Here is an 18117-nt window from a genome sequence, read left to right on the forward strand (position 1 = left end):
TTATTTTTAAGACAGAGAGAGACAGAGCATGAGTGGGGATGGGACAGAGAGAGAGAGGGAGACACAGAATCCGAAGCAGGCTCCAGGCTCTGAGCTGTCAGCACAGAGCTCAACGCGGGGCTCGAACTCACAAACCGTGAGATCGTGACCAGAGCCGAAGTCGGACGCTCAACCGACGGAGCCACCCGGGTGCCCCAATATATATATATATATATATATATATATATATAATTTAATTCCTGAACATATAACACAAACAAAAACATCAGTTTCTATAGATAACGGCTGAGCCATTTTTATCATGACATTTTAGAAAGACAATTCAAAAGCAAAATTTTTATTTTAAAAGTATGACAAGGAGAGCGATTATAATACCATCTTGTCTCTGTTTTAGGTATTTAAAACACATTACTTATTTTGACGATGAAATTGTTTTCTTTTATCCTTTCATATTCTCTTTTGCAACTCTTTTCATCTCTTATTTTTAAGCCCCTTGCTTTTCTAAGAGCTATAAAACCCTAATCACTCTTGCCATCACTTTAAGATTCTTGTAGGTTTTAAGATTTCTCATGTGCCAACTTGCAGAGTCTTCTTGTCCTTATCAAATTTATCATTATATGCCTGTCATCTCTTCTTCCCCTCTTCCAACTCAAGGGTCCAGTCCAAACTCTTTTCCCTTGTTAATTCCTCTCCACCAGTTAACCACTCTGTTTCAAGATCTGCTAGATTCGTAGAATCCTCAATTTTTGGAGAGGAAAAGCAAATCGCATAGCATACCGAATACCTTATGGGTAAGACCACAGCCTTCAAGAGTGGCTACGTGAATTCTATATTTCCCATAGTCAAACCAAGAATTGGGAACATCATCATTAGAAATTCCTACATCTTCTATGTTCACCCCAAGGAGAAAATCTTAGTGGCCACATGTACCTACCACGTGAAAGAAATAATTGCTTCCAACAGAGCTAATGATAAGCCTATAAAATCCTATGGGACTTTCTAACATTCTTGTCATGTAAACAAAAATCTTGTCCTCACAGCAGCTCAGGTCCTTTGGAGAAGTAGCTACAGCAGAGTCTGGCTAAAAACTCACTAGCTCACGTTTCCCATTTACTCTTCCTGATGTTAAATTGGGAGCATGTTCTGCTCAATGGGATGTGGGTGGAAGTGATGATGTACATAATCTCCAGGCCTGTCCATAGAGCCCCATGGATAAACTGGCCACGTTTTCTCTTACTCTCCTGCAGTGACCTGGGGCAGCCATGAGTTCAAGATGACAGTTTCACAAAATTGGAAGAGCCTGGATTCCTCGAGTCACTATTTATGAGAGCGCTCCCAGGAAGGACTCTTCAACCTGCACTGTACTATGACACAACCAAGGAATTAATCATTATTATATTAAATTCTTGAGAAATCAGGGTTTATTTTTTAAATAAACCTAGCACAAACACATATGCTATGTAGCTCGGCACAGCCTAAACACTGACTAATTTAGAAATGGAAGCCACTTCATCCAAGAAAACCACAATGTAAGGCTCTTTTTCTCAGATGACATAGCTAATTTGTGATTCAGACAATTGTTTAGCAGAAGGCCTTTTTCCACCAGAAAAAAAAATCTATAGAGGGTTTTAATCAAAAATTCAATCTAATCAAGTTCCCACTGTGCTACTTCTCTGCTCAGCCTTTAAGGTCTTTCCCAACTGACCCATAAATATGAGGTTGGAGAGAATTAAATGCGTCGAAAGCACCATGCGTGATGCCTGATAAAACATGGCCATTAAACAAATATTATTTCCTTTCCCAGTTCTCTTTCTTGTATCCCAGAGAGCTCTAGATCATGAGATGGACAGATACATGATGGAGTTTTGGGGGGGAAGAAGAGGAAGAAGAGAAGGAAGACAAGGAAGTAGAGAGATTGGTCTGGAGGTCAAAGACCTGGAGGAGAAAGTGAGAGCACACCTTACCCTTGCCTTACCTTACACATCTCCTCCCTTCTCCACTCAGGGCCCTACTTAGGAAGGAGTAGACCTGTTCCTGTCTCTACGAAGGAAGTAATCCCAACCCCCTGCCTTCATGCTACCACATAAGTCTGGACATCAGCTAAGAAGCGATCTCAAAAAATGGTGTACTATGAAAAGCAGCCTATGATATCCCGATTAAACAAAATTAATTTTACGTTTGCTATTAGCCATCAATTTTCCCCTCATCTCTGCCTGGACTGAAAAGTCTACCGTTCATCTCAGCCTCAATGCAATGTTCTTTTCATACATTTACCTTACGAATCATTCAGTTTTCATCCATATTATAATTTTATCCAGTACAACTGGTATCTTATTTTAAGGACGTATCTATCTGTGATACTAACCTTGGTTTCTGTGATTTTCTTTTGGATCGCATCCATTGTGTAGGGAGTCTCCTTCCATGACTCCAGCTTGGCCCTGGCCTGCCCCAGCACCTGCTCAGCTTCTTCTTTAGCTTCCAGCCATTGTGTGGAATCCTTTAACATTTCATTCAACTGCTGCCTCCGGTTCTGAAGGTGTTCCTGTACTTCATCCCACTGACTCTGAATTCTTTCAACTGGGATAAAAGGAAAAAAAAAATGAATATATAGGAGTGAATGCAGGTCTGGAGAAGACATCTGAATTTTAACATTCAAAGATTTCCCCACTCTTTCTATTACTCATTTAAAACATTGTTCATTGTGTTACAGCTAGGATAAGGGACAATCGAATTCCTTTCTTGTTCGGTGGCAAACAGGAGGTTAAGTTATCTTCCTGAAGGTGACCTAGAACATCGGTAGTATACGTAAATATTCAGCTCTGTCTGTTCCCAGTCCCCAGAGTCAAATATGAATAATCATTTAGAAAGGTACGATAGCAGAACGCCTGAATTGCCTTGCCCTTAGCACTTCAGAGCCCAACAACCTGACTTCTGACACTGTCATTGGAAATTCATTCCTTAAAGGCTTTGTGGGGCCCCAAAGAATTTGTTTTGCCATCTGAGTGGCCGGCCAGATCTACCAGGGAGTTGATGGTTCCCGTCGCCCCACCTCCCAGGAGCAGCCTGTAAGGAAGAAGCGATGGTAGGTATTGGGGCATGAATATTTGAGTCCCATTCATACCAGGGTATGTAACTGGGGAGCATGTGTTTTACAAGGGTTCCAGAGTTTTCCTAGTGGGATAAAGCTCCAGTGACCCAAAGAAGGAACCTGCTTGATAACGCACCATCTTTTATTGACTTGCCTACCTGCCTTACTGGCTGTTTCCCTCAACTCCCAAATAAACCATGCACTCTCAAAACCTTTTCCTGGGGTCTTCTTCTGAGGCAACCCAGGAGCAGATAGGCATCCTGGAAATGTAACAATATCTAAGGATCCATGCTGATTATATTTTGTAAGACAGCCTTATCCTGAGGCAATTGTTTTGGTATCGTTGTGAGCCCAAGATGGAGATGCCCTATTAATTCTCCTCTGAAGTACTTTATTTTAATATATTAAAAACAAACATACCACATCGTCTTTTTCTTTTAAGGACCACATTATCTTTTCGTGAAGCTCATTTCATAAAATACAAATAATGCCCTGGAAAATAAGTAATAAAACCACTACCAACTTTATCCCATGAGGAAAACCTGACAAATACTCTAGATGTTTCCTTAAGTCTCGATGAATACCATACATAGGCAGTTACCAAATTCTCTCATACACAACTCCTTCCCACTTTTTACATATTCCCACTGCAAAGCTCTGTCATTTTTCACCTACATACCTGCAAAAGACCGTATGGCCCCACTGCTTCGAGTCTGTTTTGTAACACAACTTCTACACTACAGAGAGAGCAATAACTAATACAAATATGATCACCCCAATCCCTCATTTAAACCCTTCAATGCCTCCCTACTGTCCTCTGAAATATCTTAGCTTGACATACATGTTCCTCTGTGATCTGGCCTGGATAGTCTAGGAGATTTATTTACAAAGGAACAAATTACAACATAATCAGCGTATACGAAAGTCACCAAAAATAATACAGGAAATTGGACCTTGCGGCAGTGGAGCTGTTGGCTACATCTGGGACCAAGAATTCAGGGGACGGAGAAGTGTCCAGAAGCTGGGAATCATCAGGAGAAACCACCTCGAGAGGCGCGGTAATCTTTTCTCAAGGGACACTGCCAGCCTGAGGCAACTTCCTTGGAAGGAACCAGGAGAATAAATACCCTGATCTCACTTTGCCCTCGCTCTCTTCGCTTTTCCTAACAGGTCTCCCGAGTGGGTAAACCAACCGGAAGGCAGAGAGCATGGGAGCCCAATGGTGACACAGATCTGCCCCTCAGAGTAGAGACCACAGGAGAGAAGGGCAAGGGGGGCTATGGATAGAGATAAAATGTACACAGAACAGTACTGTAAAATTGCACTTCACGACGTTAAGTTTAGACCTTCTTCGTTAACCCTGTTGTTGGCTCCATTAAGTTAGGAGAACTCAGGAGTTAAAGAAGTGCTTGAGATTTTCTGTAAATAAGCATCAGAACTAGACAGAACCTACAAGACTAGTGATTGTGACATGAAATCAAGAATCTGGGACCTGGAGTAGGCAAAACCAAGTAAGTGGCCTTCATTATGCATGATTGGGTTTAAAAAAATTTTTTTTTAACATTTTATTTATTTTTGAGACAGGGCGAGACAGAGCATGAACAGGGGAGGGTCAGAGAGAGGGAGACACAGAATCTGAAACAGGCTCCGGGCTCTGAGCTGTCAGCACAGAGCCCGACGCGGGGCTCAAACTCACAGACCGTGAGATCGTGACCTGAGCCGAAGTCGGCCGCTTAACCGACTGAGCCACCCAGGCGCCCCTACGCATGATTGTTTTTATTGGGTTTGTTTCTGTTTGTGTGTGTAACGTGTGAACCTCTGTTTTAAATGTCAGTCTCTCTCTCTGATCTTCGAGCCCCATTCTGTTTTGTGTGTTTGTTTCATTGCTGTTGTTGCCCCACAAGGTAGTGCGGTACCTATCATAGTTGAGATTTACAGTTATTATTTATTTATTTGTAACAGGCTTTAAGTAATCTCTATACCCAACGAGGGGCTCGAACTCACAACCTCGAGATCAAAAGTTGCATGGTCCCCTGACTGAGTCAGCCAGGTGCCCTGAGATTTATAATTATTAAGTAGTCTTCTATTTAATCTTTAGTTTGCAAAATTACTAGTATAAATGCTCTTATAAGAAAGCTGTGGAAAACATAAATAAATACGCCTTAACATGTTCTGAAATATTTCTCCATCAATCACAGAAATAACTGATATTCCAATTACGAACCAATTTTTCCACTTATCATAGCAGGTTATTTTATTATGCATACTTGGCACCTTTTTTTCTTAGCCCATTTTTATATACATTATGTATTTGAAAATAATAAAATTGGCTTTCCTTAAAAAGTCTCTGATTCCAATTTGCCTTTGCATTAATCAGCCTTGATTAGCGACATTTTATTACGCTAGCAAAATTTTAAATGCTTCGTATTTTTGATATAAACATGGTAAGCCATTTGCAGTCATGCCAGTGAATATTTCATACATCTTATAGTTCATTTCAGTAGGGCAGACATAATCTCCATATTTGAATAGGCCGTCCTATGAGGAAGAAGTAAGATAGTTCTTCCTATTATATGGGTATGTATGTCTTCATTGAGCCAAAAGGAGGAAACTTTCCCAACCCAGATCATTATTTCAATCATACCGTTTGAATGTTTGTTGAGTCACAGCAATCAAAGTGCTCATCCCAAAGGGGTCGTGCGTGTGCAATGTGGCAAGATAAAATGGTTCTTTGGTGTGTGCATCCCACTAAGGGTGTGCTTTCTCATCCTTGACCTTCAACTGTATGCGATCATCAGATAATACTTAACTAAATGAATGTACAGGCTAGAGACTCACTCAACCATCCATCTATCCCTCCAAGCACCCCAAACCAACAGTCTGTTCGTCTAGCCTGCCAGTCACCATTTTATTTACCATCTGCTAGACACCGGGCATTATGCTAAGTGGTGGGGAAACAAAGCAGTCAAGACAGATTCCCCAGTTTCTAGTTGGTGCCTGTCATTTAAAGGTGTTGGCCACTGTCTACCCAAAGAATAAAGGATGAACGGTTCTGGGGAAAAGATAATGAGTTCAATCTTAGGCCTATCCATTGGGAGGTTTTAGTCACTCGGACTGAAGGTGCAATGGCACAGCTGTGTATTTTGGGAGAGAAATCCCAGATTACAAATTACTGCAGAGAAGCAGTGAAGACATCAATGTGAATGCATTCTCATTGATACGGTATGTAAATCGATCGAACAGAACAGAGGGTTAAAGACGAAGTCCTGGAAAATGCATGACAGAACATAAAGACAGAACAAAGCCGAGGTAGCCAGGAAGATGAATGAATGGCTAGAGAGGTAGGGGGAATGCTTGCAAAGGGTACTGTCATAAAGACACGGGCAAGAAAGGATTTCAAAAACGCAAGAGTGGTTGACACTTTTAAATGCCATAAATGTCACAACAGGTAATAAAAATCAGAATAATTAACATTTATCCGAATACCTCCACTGATTAAAGGACTATTTTAAGTTCTATACGAGCGTTAATTCATTTAATCAACATGATGATCTTATGAGGTAGGTATTGCTGTTTATGCTGCTGCTGCTGCTGTTGCTGCCACTTCTCCTCCTTGAACGGAGGAAGAAACAGACTGCTTGAAAGGAGGGCCATAAGGTCATATCGATAGGGAGTGCAGGCGCCAGGGCTTGGAACCAGTCAGACTCCCCAAAGCCCATGCCAAAAGTATCCATTGGCTTTGATCACACAGAATTCCCTGAAGACCATACAGAAAATAATTTCAGCGGAGTGGTAGAAATCTTACTGTCAAGGACTGACAAATGAATCAGCCAATGATGAGAGCTGGAAGAGAATCACCCTTTGTGGGTGACAACTGGGAGGTGCGTTTTTCGCTGTCTCCCAGAGCTCACTCATCAGGGTTGAATGCTAGTGGCCCACAGCAATCACTTGCTCCATAATTGGCCCAATCATTGGCTTCTTTCCCTATTTCCCGGTCCCACTCTCCTACGGGTATTTCAGGGATCACCTTACAAGTAAGAACACTTTCACTCAAATCATTGTTTAAAGGTTATCCCTCTGGGAAAAGGTACTCTGAGAATTCTATTCATTAAAAACAAAAACAAAAACGAAAACAAAATTTAGTGCTTGCTACCTGGTACACTTTCAGTAACTATCTGTCAAATGAATTGTACATTCAGACTATTTTAATTATCCACGCTTCCTTTCGCTAATGATGCAAGTATTCCACTTCTAAAGTTAATCTTTGCCCCGGGACCTTGAGTCTTGCTTCCTTAGAAGGAATCACTGTCTCTTGACTGCATTTCAAGTTTACGTAATTTGAACAATGGCTGAAGAATTATGCTCATTGTCACTTCTCATCAGGGAAATGCAGATCAAAACTACAATGAGCTATCACCTCACACCTGTCAGAAAGGCTAAAATCAACAACTCAAGAAACAACAGGTGTTGGCGAGAATGTGGAGAAAAAGGAGCCCTCCCGCACCATTAGTGGGAATCCAAACTGGGGCGGCCGCTGTGGAAAACAGTATGGAGGTTGCTCAAAAAGCTAAAACTAGAACTATCTTATGATCCAGCAGTCGCATTACTGGATATTTGCCCAAAAGGCACAAAAACACTAATCCAAAGGGATATATGCACCTCTAGGTTTACAGCAGCATTATTCACAACAACCAAGATATAAAAGCAGCCCAGGTGTCCGTCAAGAGACAAATGGATAAAGAAGATGTGGTATATAGATGCAAAGGGATATTATTCAGCCATAAAGAGCCATTTGCAGCTAAAATCATCAACTCAAGAAACAACAGGTGTTGGCGAGAATGTGGAGAAAAAGGAAGACAAATACCACTCATATGTGGAATTTAAGGGAAAAAAAAGAACAGCAAAGGGGAAAAAAAGAAGAGAGACAAAGAGACAAAGCAAGAAACAGACTCTTAACTACAGAGAATGAACTAATGGCTACCAGAGGGGAGAGGGGGGCGGGGGAGGGGAGAGGGGGCGGGGGAGGGGAGGGGTGAAGTGGCCGGCGGGGACTGAGGAGGGCACTGATGTTGAGGAGCAGAGGGTGATGTATGGAAGGGTTGAATTCATATACTATACACCTGAAACTAACACAATACTGTATGTTAAGTGAAATTAAAATAAGAACTTAAAAAAAAGAATCGCATATTTTACTCTTTATTTTCCTCTCATTCTTCATGATCTCTACTTCAAACAAACAAATATTCTCTGGGCATCCTTTCTGATTGAATGCCTCTGCATCAGCCATGGTTTTTGGCACAGAACATCTTCAATATCATATCTACTAGAACATCCTCATCTAATAAAAAATCCATAAATTAAAAGCTATGTTGGCGTGTGTGGGAGATTCTTGTGAGCCAAAACGAATCAATGCTGTTTCTTTCTCTGGTATCCTTAAAATAAACCAGAGATCAGACAGAATCTGTTGGCATGTCTTTTCACCTCAGTCGGTATTTTTAATTAAATCTGAGGTGGCATAGTACAGAAAAGTATATGTATATATCAGATAAGGGTATTTTTTTTCAACTTTTTTTTTTTAATTTATTTTTGGGACAGAGAGAGACAGAGCATGAACAGGGGAGGGGCAGAGAGAGAGGGAGACACAGAATCGGAAACAGGCTCCAGGCTCCGGGCCATCAGCCCAGAGCCTGACGCGGGGCTCGAACTCACGGACCGCGAGATCGTGACCTGGCTGAAGTCGGACGCTTAACCGACTGCGCCACCCAGGCGCCCCAAATAAGGGTATTTTTATGGGCATTTTCAAAGTTTAAAAGATACTGAGTTCCAGAGGCTAATAACAACAATAAAATATCATATTGTTATTAACATAAGTACAATGAAACAAATACTAGAAAGCGAATCAACACATGTATCAACTCTTGTGAAATAACTACCCGAATGGGAGAATCCATTTTGCAGAGCAGAAATTATGGAGAGATTATTTCCTTTACAAAAGGATTCACCATAAGATTTCTTTAAACAGTCAGCCTGTTAGATATATTTAAAATATTATTTGATTTGGTGGTGCCTGGGTGGCTCAGTTGGCTAAGCATCTGACTTAGGCTTCGGTCGTGATCTCATGGTTTGTGAGTTTTGGCCCCGCATCGGGCTCTGTGCTGACAGTTTGGAGCCTGGAACCTGCTTGAGATTCTGTGTCTCTCTCAGTCTCAACCCCTCCCCTGCTCACCCTCTGTCTCTGTCTCTGTCTCTGTCTCTCTCTCTCAAAAATAAACATTAAAATTTTTTTAAAATATATTATTTATTTTGTATTCCACTCCCAAGTACACATCCAAGACAAATGCATACTTGTATTCACCAAAAGACATGTCCTAAATTGGAAGATTCCCTTAAGTGCAAAGTACCCAAATTCCCCTCTACTATACAACGGATAAATACGGTGGATAAATATAATGGATAATTTTGCCAATAGATAAATGGATAATGGATAAATTTACCAATAGAACGCTATCTAGCAACAAGAATAACACAACTTATGCAATATTATGTATTAATCTCATTTATGTAATATTATCTATTAATCTCATAAACATAACGTTGAGGGAAAGACATCAGCCAAAAACAAGGGCATACTGTTTTATTTCATTCGCATAAGATAGAAAACCACGAAGAAGTAAGATGACTGTAGAAGTCAGGATACCAGTTAGCCTAGTGAGACTGGTAGTCACTGAAAGACACATGACAGGCGCTTCTGAACTTCCTGTTTCTTGATTTGAGTGCTGTTTACACAGTTGTATTTAGCTTGTGCAAACTCACCAACCCAAACATCTATAACATGTACATTTTCCCTAGGCGTACTGTACTTCAGTGAAAATTTAATGAAGTATGATTTGGCTCGCGAAATATATTCGACATACAACGTTGGAGAATTCATCTTTTCAAAAGGGTTGCAACCTGAGAAGCATGTGTCACTGGCAGACACGAATAACGAGAGATGCGATGGCTTTGCTGAGGACACAATACAATTTACGTCTTAGGTTGGTGTGATAAAGAACAGAAATACTGGTCAGTGAACCAGACCAGACTCCCGGAAACAAATTGGCACACGGAGACTAATGAAGCAGATATGTGGTTATTTACCAACAGCAACAGAGCCCTGCAGTTGATGAATCTAACTGTCCTAAGAGCAGACCCTGCAGAACCATATGTAAAAGAAAACTTGGGCGGTAGGGTACATATTCCATTTTGTCAAGGAGTCAAAGTTAACTGAAAATGTGTAGCTCATCAAAGAGGAGCTGTTTTGGATCTGGCCCACTGTGGTAGTTGGACATCAGATGGACCTGCTCATTGTCCATGCCTGGGCAACAATTCAAACCACAGAATTTCACCACACTTGCAACACTGCATTCAGCATATTACTGAGAGACCAAAGATATATTACAGCAATGGACTTGGTCACTAGAGCCCATACTGTTAGATTTACATTTATACCGGATTCATCTGACGTGCAAAAGTGAAATAATAATAAAATATATGCATATAAACTCAGACAATCTGTGCACGTTGGTAATTGAAGAGCTGCCCGAATGTGTGCATTTCTCTTTTCCGAGGGCCATCATGGAAAGCTTCTCAACTGATTTGTCCAGTAAGTAGATGCTGGATAATGAAGGGAAATAAATAACCAATGCTAAGACTCAGGATGACAGACTGGGACTCGGCATGTGTCCTGATTTACAGATCTCCAGAAGTGTCAAATTGGAAACTCAGCAATCATGTCAAGAACCACAATACTGCAGAGAAAGAAACAGTTCAGTTGATTGAGTACTAACCAATCTTTCACTTCATGTTTTTGAGCTAGCTACGTTTGATTATCGATATACATTCTTGACTGATATAAATTCCCACAACATCTCTCCTAGGGAAAAATGTTATTTACAAAAACGAAATGATTGCCTTTTTGAATATACATTGCTACAGAATAAACAACAGCTCTGTTGCAATTTCTGCACTGGATTTACAACCTGAGAAAGTTCCTGTGAGTAAGTTTTAGAAGGAAACCTTGATGGGCAGTTAGTAATGGGTTATAGCCCTAGATTCGTGACAAAATTTAACTGGCAAAAGTTGACTGACCACAACTTCAATTTTCTCAACTGCAAAACGGAAATAATGACAGTTGTACAACCGAAGGACTTTTGTGCAGATAAAATCCAACAATGAATAAAAGCATAGCGGACCATACTAAAGCAAGGTGTTGCTGCCTCTCTGTACAGAGACTAAACAACGGATTATAGTCATCAGCAAACATTTGTGATCTGCGATGTGGAGCACACTGTATATCTCAATGGTTCCACAGAGCACTTAAGTGTTCCAGGTAGAAAATGCCAAGCTGGAAGAGTGACATTGCAGGCAAATGGGTCACAAATGAGTTAAGAAGGCAGTTATTTAACTACGGTCAACTGTAAGCAAAATGACTCCAACTGAAGTTAAGATAATGAGTTCTGATAGTTAAAAACGGGAAAGAGATGTGGGAACCATAACAGACTGTTTCCTGCAGCTAAAATAGTCAACAGAATGTTAGGGATGATCAAGAAGGGAACTTAGGAAGGAAGGAAGGAAGGAAGGAAGGAAGGGAGGGAGGAAGGGAGGAAGGAAGGGAGGGAGGAGGGAAGGAAAAGAAACCGCCATTATTATACTCTTATACAAAGTTAGGGTACATCTATACCTTGAGTAATGTGAGCATATCTTAATGTTTGATATTCAAAGACTTACAAGGAACCAAGGTAAGTGAAAATAATAATCCAAATTATAGAGAATATTAATATTTGTTTCATCTGACTTCACATGGCATTTAAACACGGTTCTGTAGAAAAGTGATTTATAGTTAAGCTCTTCAAGGAGGTATCTCAACTTAAACCATTAAGAAGGGGGAGAAACAAATACACTGACCAGGAAGTCAAATGTACCTAGTGTAAATGGACATGCGCTGTATTTAGGAACAGGACATAAGGGGTGTGGTTGCTATGTAAACATAGAAGAAAATGTCTGGGACATTTCAGACCAAAAACCTGAAAAGAGAAGGGAGTTATAGGCACATGATTAAATCCTAGCCACTATGACTGATTTGAATATCTGCTCCTTCTCTAAATCCTAAAAAGCTAGAATTCAAGAAGAGCCAAACACCTAGTTGAAATTCATAGAAGACAGGCCTACCTAGAATAAATGATCAAGTTAAAAATATTTTATGATAGTAGTCTAATGTTTGTTAGATCGGACATGGCAAAGATCGTAATTTAATGCTATGTTCACACCCAGTTTACTCTCTGTAAAGTGAGGATAACAAAAACAAGAAGACTGATAATCTGTGAAGATTAAGGAAATGATGGACACAAGGCACTGACCGGAGCACCTGGCCCCTAACTCACTATTACAGGGGTAAAGATAGGGAACTATGTGCTTTCATAATGCCAGTGAAGTTCTTAAATCCTGAGCCACAAGGCAGAAGGGAGCAGACTAGATGATCCCTGAGGTTCTTACCAGCTCTAACAGTCTGTGAAATACATGTTTCCTGGTGTTTCTGTCAGAGATAGAGGCTCACCTTCCAACGTTATTGAGAAGAACTCAGTCAGCTCAGTGACTGGATGAACAAAAAGAATATCGACAGCCATTCCCCTGGATGGGCTATTAGTATGATTCAGCCTGACAATCTTAAAGTCAGCTGTGTTGAAAATTCAGTCAAAATAAACTCAAGGCAACCTAAACAAAGGTTCCTTTCTTCTGAAAAAAACTTTTCATTGAGGAAAAACTGATCTATAATGTTATATTAGCTTCGGGTGTACATGATAATTTGATATTGGTATATACTGAAAAACCATCATCATACTAAGTCTAGTCGACATTCAAAAGTTGTTTCTTTTCTGGAGTGATTGTATTTTTCTGGATCTTGATACAGGCACGTGTCACGCTAGTGTAGCCATTCGTCAACACTCACCGAATGGCACACGCAAGACTTGTGCATTTGACTATGCAAATTTTGCCACAGACAAACAAACAAAAGAACTGTAAATGAATATTGAGCTCTAGTTAATGATACGCGTGTTGTAGCGTTTAGGGGTAAAGGGTACTGATGCCTCCAAACTTTGAAATGAATCAAAAAATAATCGGGATTGATGGGAGGCTACAGGGACGAAGAATCTAGCAGAATCTAGATGGTGAGTTCATGGCTATTCAATGCACAGTTCCGTCAGCTTTTCTGTGTATTTGAATTTTTCAGAATAAAACATTAGAGAAAATGCTCTCTCACAGCAAGCACGAGGCAGCATATTATTTAGGCAGCTTTTTAAGTCACTAAGACCACTTTCCAATAAAGAAAATAATACCATCTGTGGAATATGTAAGTTGAGAAGATAGTAAATAGCATTTATAGGAATGGAAATGGCAAATGGAATTCAGGCAGATCTCTTAGTTTCATAATCAACAGGCTGTCAAAGACCATAATACCTCATTTAAAGTGTGCCAAATATTCTTTTTTTAAATATAATTTATGGTCAAACTGCCTTCCATACAACACCCAGCGCTCATCCCAACAACTGCCCTCCTCCATGCCCATCACCCGCTTTCCCCTCTCCCCCCCACCCCCCGTCAACCCTCAGTTTGTTCTCTGTATTTAAGAGTCTCTTATGGTTTGCCTCTCTCCCTCTCTGTAACTTTCTTTTTTCCCCCTTCCCCTCCCCCATGGTCTTCTGTTCAGTTTCTCAAGATCCACATAGGAGTGAAAACATATGGTATAAGGTATCTCTCTTTCTCTGACTGACTTATTTCACTCAGCTTAACACCCTCCAATTCCATCCACGTTGCTGCAAATGGCACGATTTCATTCTTTCTCATTGCCAAGTAGTATTCCATCGTATATATAAACCACATCTTCTAACAGAAAAAAATGAGTCTTCTGAAAACAAGCTCATTCTCCAGTTGTGGATATACACCATAGGTAAGGGTATGCTGGTGCTCACACTGAAAGATGAGTTAAGGTCAAAGGAAAATTTTGCCACCAGTTGGAGAGTCACAGATTATGAGAAAATACCAACATCACGTCAAAATGAAACATGTAAGCTATTTTAATCATTTAAAAGGCAGATGTTGAAATGTGACATTACGTGATCATGAAAATAAATTCCAAAAATGGCTTCCTTTAACAGGGGGAACCTACTGGTTGAGATGAAACCTTGAAGTTGAGGGAAAACGCTTGACCTACAGGTCCGCAAAAGTATTTCGGTGTATAATCCTAGGTCACTCACAAGACACGGAAAAGAAACTATAGATACAGTAGATCACCGGACAATCCATCTGTCCCACTGGCCCCGGCTGTCAACTAATTAAGTGCCAAATGTAGCAAATAAAGTACTAACAACTCAAAAGGGTTCAGCAAGAGTTCACTAAAGTGGAGTAAAGGGTACCATTACAGTTCCAGCACCATGGATTTATTGCCGTGTCACTGGCACGCAACGCACACAGCAAAACCCATTCATCACTCCATTTTCACATCAAAATTGATGCATTTGTTGGAATGCGAATATTCTCAAAGAAATGTAGAATAAAAAGGGCATTTTTCTCCCTGAACACACATTGAGTTTCGTCCCTACACCTTGTCACTCAAAGTTTTATTTGACAAGGTGCAGAAAATGCAAGTCATACTTGAGAAGCAAAGAGGGCTCACTTCTATCTTTACAAGCACATTTCGTAGTCTGGCCATTCAAGTCAAGGAATAAAATAAATATAAAATAATTCCTCGAATAGAAACACTGGGCTAAGAAGCGAAACACCAGATACTATCTACCGGAGGACTTATTCTGTCTTTCTCGTCTTCCTCACCGCCTTCCCTTCAGGTGTAGGTGTCCTTCCTACCCAAGCCCAATTCCCTCCCTGTACTCAGTATTCCAGTTTCTTCCACCTCCTAAAAGAAGGGATTCTATTTTTCACCGGCCCCATATCTTCAATCTCAGTCCAGAACTTCATCTAAAAAGAAAACACAAAACCAGAAAGATTTTCTTTTGGCCCTAGCACCGTGTCTGGCCAATCTGATGTCTTTTCCTTCATAGAAGAGTGGTTTACATCAGCGTGACTTAAGGGATGGTTTGTGTACCCACAGTGTCAGTATCACCTGCGAGCTTGCAAGAACTGTAGCAGCTCGGGCTCTACCCAAAACCTAACTCATCAGATTCTACGTTTTTTTTTTTAATTTTTTTTTCAACGTTTATTTATTTTTGGGACAGAGAGAGACAGAGCACGAATGGGGGAAGGGCAGAGAGAGAGGGAGACACAGAAACGGAAACAGGCTCCAGGCTCTGAGCCATCAGCCCAGAGCCCGATGCGGGGCTCGAACTCACGGACCGCAAGATCGTGACCTGGCTGAAGTCGGATGCTTAACCGACTGAGCCACCCAGGCGCCCCAGATTCTACGTTTTTAAAACTAGATTCCAATGGTGATTTATGTGCACATTAGAAGTTGAGAAGCGCTAGTCAATATGCACTATTTCCACTTTCACACCTCAGGTTCCTTTCTTAGTCACTACATTCTGACTTTCGCCACTGAAATTGCAGATAATAGCTGAAATGGAAATTGAAATTGCCATTGAAATTGTGGTAGATAATAGGTATGATATTCAAGTTACTATAGCACTGGAGATTCTCAAGTCTTTATTTTTCCAGACCTCCCTTTAGTACCTGCCATCATTGATAAGCCCTCCTTGAAACTTTTTGATTAACATGGCATGGATTTTACCCGACCTTTCTGGCCATGCCTCAGCGTCCTCTGCTTATCTCTTAAATGTTGCCATTCCCTATGAGCCTCTTTTTGCTCTTCTTTTCTTTTTCCCTGACATATTCTCTCCCTGGTGAGTTCACCTATGTATATTGCTTCCTTTACTACCTTTCCAATGATCATAGTCAAATCTGTTTCAACCTAAGAACTCTCTCCCAAACGCCATGTTCACATAGTCAAATATCTACTAAATCCCTTTTGAATATTCAGTGAATCCAAAAATTGATCACATCCTCCTCACCCTTCTCCCCTAATCGCTGACACACATCTGTTCCTCTACCTAGTCATTCAAAGAGAAACATACAAATCATCCTTGATTTCTCTTTCTTCCTTATCCTTTAACCAAGATGCCAAGCCATTCATTCAACCTCCTTAATCGCTCTTCTAACCTCTCTATCATCCAGCTGTCGCTTCCCAAGCCTGTTTTAATTAAAAGCCTCCCGATGTTCTCTCTTATTTACTGAATCATAGCCTTGTCTGTGCAATTGAATCAACAGGGGTGATTTGAAAAATACCAATGTCTGGGCTCTATTCCCAAAGATTTTTATTTAATTGGTTTGGGGTGGAGTCCAGGCACTTGCAGTTTTTTAAAAGCCCCCACCTCCTGGCGATTCTACTGTGCAGCTAGGACCGAGAACCATTGCTCTAACACTGGTCTTTTACTCTCCACATTAATCTTCAATCCTGTGGTTGCAGAAGCCTTTTGAAGATGAAAATCTGAGTCTGTCATCATTTATTCAAGTCCTCTAATGTCATTCTTCCATTGCTTTCAGAACAAAATCAAAACGCTTTACCTGACTTGTAAGACCTTTTCCAGCTTCTTGACTTCTATTGCCCATTGAGGACCCTCTCTTGTAGCTCTACAGCCACATGAGAGTCCCCTGCATGTATAATGTGATGCATGTCTCACTCGTGTCTGTGCCTCGCCTCTACCCAGATTATTCTCCACCCTTGTCCGCTCGGCAGCGCTCTGCTCAGAAGCCACCATCACTGGTCATTTTTTCCTGATCACTCTCTTTGGCCCCACCAAGCCTTGTCTCATGGGTTTGGGTACAGTACCCCACATTATGGTTCCTAGAGCACCCTGCTCTTATCTCGGAACACAGTGATTACACTATTTGGCAATGATCTATTTTCTGTCTATTTTACCCACTGAAAGGTGTTGCCTTCAGGAGACGAAATATATTTTTCTCATCGGGGCCCAGCACAAGTTTGGCACACAGGAAGGTGTACAGAAGTGTGGTGAAAGGGCAAACACAACTCTTGTATCACACACAAGAATGTATGCGCTCCTGCAGACACAAAATTATTAAACAAAACAAATATATACATGTAGGCAAGGTTATGAAAATAAAGGGCATGTTCAAATTTCTACTTTGTGAGAATGAGGCTTCTATATTAAAGGGAAAAGAGGAAATGAATTATTGAAGTATAGTCTCAATGGACCCTTTCAAATACTTCTCCGGAAAAGCAATATGTAAGATCAAAAATAAAGATCGATCAGTTCTGGCTCATTTAACGTATGTCCTGTTATTAGGCACAGGATCGCTGATTATAAAATACATTTTAGACCAAAGTTGTAGCAGTAGTGGATGAAGTCTCAAATTGCCCTTCCTAGGCTCCCTTTTGAGATAATCTTTACTTATTTAAACCTCAGCAGCTCACAAATGTTACAGTGAATAATGTGAGACACAGGGAGGTGAAAAGTAACTCTTCTGTGCTGATTCCTAGGGGCACATGTACCCCAGTGTTGACGGCAGCGCTTTCAACAATAGCCAAATCCTGGAAAGAGCCCAAATGTCCGTCAACTGAGGAACGGATAAAAAGATGTGGTTTATATATACATTCGAGTATTACTTGACAATGAGAAAGAATGAAATCCTGCCGTTTGCAGCGATGTGGATGGAACTGGAGGGTATTATGCTGAGTGAAATAAGTCATTCAGAGAAAGACAGATATCATACGATTTCACTCATGTGTGGAATTTGAGAAACTTAACGGAAGGCCATGGGGGAAGGGAAGGGGAAAAACAGTTTCAAACAGAGAGGGAGGCAAGCCATGAGAGACTCTGAAACACAGAGAACACACTGAGGGTGGATGGGGGGTGGGGGAAGGGGGAATGGGTGATGGGCATTGAGGAGGGCGCTTGTTGGGATGAGCACTGGGTGTTCTGTGTAAGCGATGAATCAATCATGGGAATCTACCCCCCAAATCA

General features: G+C 40.9%; 1 protein-coding gene across 8 annotated transcripts in view; it reads right to left on the reverse strand.

Moving 5' to 3' along the window:
• Positions 1-18117, reverse strand: part of DMD (dystrophin) — a 2018590-nt gene that overhangs the window by 534826 nt on the left and 1465647 nt on the right. For all 8 annotated transcript variants that reach the window (XM_043570319.1, XM_043570321.1, XM_043570317.1 and 5 more), the window contains one exon: positions 2366-2577. In XM_043570319.1, coding sequence (XP_043426254.1) covers positions 2366-2577 — 212 coding nt within the window. The remainder of the gene's footprint in view (positions 1-2365; positions 2578-18117) is intronic.

This window comes from Prionailurus bengalensis, chromosome X (genome assembly GCF_016509475.1).
Source record: "Prionailurus bengalensis isolate Pbe53 chromosome X, Fcat_Pben_1.1_paternal_pri, whole genome shotgun sequence".
In the NCBI taxonomy this organism is placed as follows: Eukaryota; Metazoa; Chordata; class Mammalia; order Carnivora; family Felidae; genus Prionailurus; species Prionailurus bengalensis.